This window comes from Paramisgurnus dabryanus, chromosome 2 (genome assembly GCF_030506205.2).
Source record: "Paramisgurnus dabryanus chromosome 2, PD_genome_1.1, whole genome shotgun sequence".
Taxonomy (NCBI): Eukaryota; Metazoa; Chordata; class Actinopteri; order Cypriniformes; family Cobitidae; genus Paramisgurnus; species Paramisgurnus dabryanus.
This window is the reverse complement of record NC_133338.1, coordinates 23,439,282-23,443,434: the sequence shown is the minus strand read 5'-3', so window position 1 is coordinate 23,443,434 and position 4,153 is coordinate 23,439,282. Positions and strand designations below refer to the sequence as shown.

General features: G+C 37.1%; 1 protein-coding gene across 1 annotated transcript; it reads right to left on the bottom strand.

The window, feature by feature from the left end:
• Nucleotides 1-369: 369 nt before the first annotated feature.
• On the bottom strand, nucleotides 370-3,889 carry ccdc166 (coiled-coil domain containing 166). Its single transcript, XM_065248519.2, has 7 exons — nucleotides 3,671-3,889; nucleotides 3,529-3,582; nucleotides 2,776-2,830; nucleotides 2,482-2,626; nucleotides 1,198-1,277; nucleotides 765-941; nucleotides 370-615 (listed from the first exon to the last, which is right to left on the bottom strand). The coding sequence occupies exons 1-7, from the start codon at nucleotides 3,760-3,762 to the stop codon at nucleotides 373-375; spliced, it is 846 nt and encodes a 281-aa protein (XP_065104591.1). The 5' UTR covers nucleotides 3,763-3,889; the 3' UTR covers nucleotides 370-372.
• Nucleotides 3,890-4,153: the final 264 nt, after the last annotated feature.

Here is a 4,153-nt window from a genome sequence, read left to right as displayed (position 1 = left end):
ACATACACAAGTTGGGGAAGGAGCAATTTGGCATTTCCAATTCATCTAACCTGTATGGAAAGTGCATGCACATGCAAACTCCAAACAGAAAGGACACCTGGCCTAGCCGTGGGTCTCCATGTTGTAAAATAGCAGATGTAGGAATGGTGTTTAGTTAATCAGTCATCAAAACAAAACCTATAATCCATGATCTGGAGAATTTGTCAATAAATCATATTTAATAGCATTACAATAGCATTTATACGTTTATTGAACAAACTGATTTACTTTTAGTAACATAAATGACAGGCTGGAACTGAAAAGAAAAGTAATGAAGATTGTAAACAATTACTAAACATGTGAAAATCTCTTGTCAGATATTGGTGGTTGATCTCAAGGGTTTTGTGTGTTTGGAACTGCTGAAGTTGTTGGTTTTGAATGTGAGGAAAACCGTTGGCAGTGAAGCCACTTCACATAATCTCTCTCCAGTTGCAATTGCTGACATTTTGTCTGCAAAAGATCCTGTTGTTTGTATAGATCGTGATAACTTTGGACCAGCTGTTTTAAGGTCTTACTAAGATGCTGGTTCTCCTCGAAAACATTTTTTATATGGGTCATCAGGCAGCGTGATGACTCCTAGTGGAGGGAAGTAAAGAAAGAATTGGGGGAAAAATTTTAACCATTGCTTCCATGGCCATATGGTAATATCATGGTAACTGCAGACTGATATTACACAACAACAGAGCACAACAATGGCAACTGATTTCGCAACAAAATTCACTCACGCTGATGGTTGAGGTGATCAGATCTTGCAACTTGTCTTTGGCCTGCTGCTCATAGTTCCTCTTCTCTTTAAGAAGATCAGCTTTGTGAGCCACCATTGACTCTGAATGATGACATTGCATGGCAGTCAGCTCCTTCTCCAGCTCAGCTATACGATACATCTGCTGCTGTTGTAGAGTCTATGATACACAAACAGGCACAAATAAATGTTCCAGCATAGTAATTTTTTTGCGCTTTATTTGATCAAAAATCCTTTAGAAACCATTCTAAATAGAGCCCTTATTTTTAAGAGTGTATGTTATAGGCCAGTCAGCTTTCAATTATATACAGTAGCAATGTAAGAGCTCTGGCATGACAATGGCTATTGACTTCTGGCTTAAACTACTGTCATTTATAACAGTACAAACACAATGAAAAGAATAAAAATTCAGCAACCTTTAACTCTTTTAGGTCGGTAATTTCTTTATTCAACAGAGCTAGATAATTTTCCTTCTGCATGATCTTTCTCTTCAACTCTGAAAAAACAAACCACAAACATTTGCAATGAAAAAACTTTTCCAGGTTCTCACTAGGGCTAACTAACTAAACTAATGGTTTTTAAACCTGTAATTATTTTTTTACCCATTTTATTTTACATCACTAAATTACCATCAACTGTTTCAATTTAAAATAAATTTAGCCTTCCACTTTAAAAAAAATATGGTCATTTTCCAGCTTCCCAATAGTTAAACATTTGATTCTTATGGTTTTGGAATCCATTCAGCCGATCTCTGGATGGCGCTAGCACTTTTAGCATAGTTTAGCACAATCCATTAAATCTGATTAGACCATTAGTATCGCGCTAAAAAATAACCAAAGAGTTTTGATATTTTCCCTATTGCGATTTTCTAGGCAGATATGGCTCTCAGTCACTGAGTATTACGCTAGTTTGAGAGGCGTAGTTATATTAAGCACTGCCCGAAAATTGTCCCCTTGGTTACTTTTTATAACAAGGGACTATTTTCGGCAGTGCGTAATATCACTACGCCTGCTATAGCCATATCTACCTAGAAAATCTCAACTTTTAAATTTCTGTCGGCCATAGTTCATGATGTAACTACAGAAGAGTCAACTTTTAAATAGGACTCAAATAGAATTCAATGGATTGTGCTATGGTAAAAGTGCTAGCGCCAGACCCGGAGATCAGCTGAATGGATTCCAAAACGGTAAAAATCAAATGTTTAACTCTAGGGAAGCTGGAAAATGAGCGTATTTTCAAAAAAAGTGGAATGTCCCTTTAACGTAACCAGTACTTTTTCTGTATTAAAGGTCCACTGTGTAGATTTCTAGCGGCATCTAGCGTTGAGTTTGTGAATTGCAACCAGCAGCTCAGTACACAGCTCCCCCTTCCCTTTTGAAACGCATAGTGAAGCTAGCCACCACAGGACAAACATGTCATCATCTGAGACAACATAGTGACAAAATGCGCTCTATAGAGCAGTTTGTTCGTTTAGGGCTACTGTAGAAACATGTTGGTGCAAAATGGCGACTTCCATGTAAGGCGACCCACGGTGTATGAAGATAAAAACAGCCTTTTCTAAAGTGATAAAAACAATACAGTTCATTTTGCAAGGTCTTAATACGCCACTTATAATATAGTTATGTGTATTATATTGCATTTTCTTTCAAGAGATGCTTCTTAAAGTTACACAATGCACCTTAAACCCACACTTGTCTAACCGTTGGTCTGTTTCTCATGTTCCTCCTGCATTTTCTGTCTCTGTCTCTTCAGCTCCTCCAGCTCCAGATGGCTCTGAAAACTTAGAGTCACTTTTGCATTCTGTCTCTTTTCTGCTCTTTTTGACAGATATGAGATGTATTCCTTCTGCAAGTTGAGTGAGAGAGGAAGATTAAACATATATGCATTATGCATATAACATTCTTTTAATGCATTCATTACAGTAAATGTTTCTTAAGGGGTGGATTAAACATAGCCCTGATAATGTGTCTGAGTGTTTCTTTTGTGAAACGTACACTTTCCATGCTGGTTTTATCCGCCTCGTTCTGAAGAAACTCGTTTTCTCTGCGTCTAGAGGTGTATGTTAAATTGAAATCGGCACATCACAGTACTCTATCAGTTTCAGGGCGGTAAACATAATAGACATTACCCTGCTGTATTTTTTAAAGCCTATGATATAGGTGTTCCTGTAGCTCATTTAGTAGAGTATTACGTTAAAAGTGCAAAAGGTTGTAAGTTTGATTCCTAGAAAACATGCATACTGATCAAAACCAGCATATACCAGTGTAATTTCAATACTGGTCTATGCTGGTCCACTGGTTTAGCTGGTCTACCAGCATGGTCTAGCTGGTTATACCAGCACCAAAACACAACATATGCTGGTCTATGCTGTTTTTTCCAGCAGGGCTGTAAGTGGCTTTGGATAAAAGCATCTGTCAAACAAATGTAAATGAATTATGAACACCAGTGCATGAAAACCATTACAAAATATTTTTATGTAGTGTCTTTCGAATCTACTATCAATAATTGATCTACAAATTGCTAAAAATGCTATACTGTTTCTTATCGACAAGATCCCACAATAGGCTATATAAAAAACATTACAAGTATACCCATAAAAACATCGTATAGTTTACATTTAAAACAAATACAATTCTCATTATATTAATTTAATCATCTAGTATTTCTGGGATGCTTTCTTTTGTTTTCTCAGCGGGGCAGGCGGACTATTTCATTTAAAAAAAGTCGATATGGGCGCAAAAGGATACAGTTGTTCAAGTCTGATCTTCAATGCGTTAAGGTTGTCAGTAAGAGCATCATGCCTGCGGGTTAAACCAAGCATAAGCTTTATTAGTTTAACAAACTTTAAAGTCACACAAGCAGTTTGCATCACTACAAGAAAAAACTTACTCTTGCTGTAGCATCTCTCTGTGTGATTCATCCGCCGCCGATGCGTCTACATGCTGCTCGGCCTCGGGCTTCTTTGCTTTCTTTGATGACATCTTGAAACTTAGTGGACAAACTATTTTAACTTACTTTTCAAGCCAAAAATAGACCTAACATATAGACTAATAATGAAACAGACACCAGATTTACGCTCCGTTTTACTCCCTCACATGAAACAGTTGGGTGACGCTTTGTCACCAAGACAACCACACGGAACACCATAGACTCAGTAAAACACTGGCTGTATAAGCCAAACAGAAAATAATATATGTAAGAAATCTTTTTTAAATCTTATTTTGTTTATAGCTAGCATATTCTGTGACTATGCAAGTCATATTTTAGACTGAACTAAATTAAGAAACATATTTTTTTTTATCTCAAATCAATTATTGTGACACACAGCGACCGCTGGGTGGAGCTCTATCCGCGGAGTGGAGTGATCATCAT

Bases quoted from the DNA above. Each gene is read 5' to 3' on its own strand.
- ccdc166 (XM_065248519.2), bottom strand. From the start codon at position 3,762: ATGTCATCAAAGAAAGCAAAGAAGCCCGAGGCCGAGCAGCATGTAGAC. The intron at 3,583-3,670 runs GTAAGTTTTTTC...TTTAACCCGCAG, and splicing joins AGAGAGATGCTACAGCAAGA to GCATGATGCTCTTACTGACA. The intron at 2,831-3,528 runs GTATCCTTTTGC...ATACACCTCTAG, and splicing joins AAGATCAGACTTGAACAACT to ACGCAGAGAAAACGAGTTTC.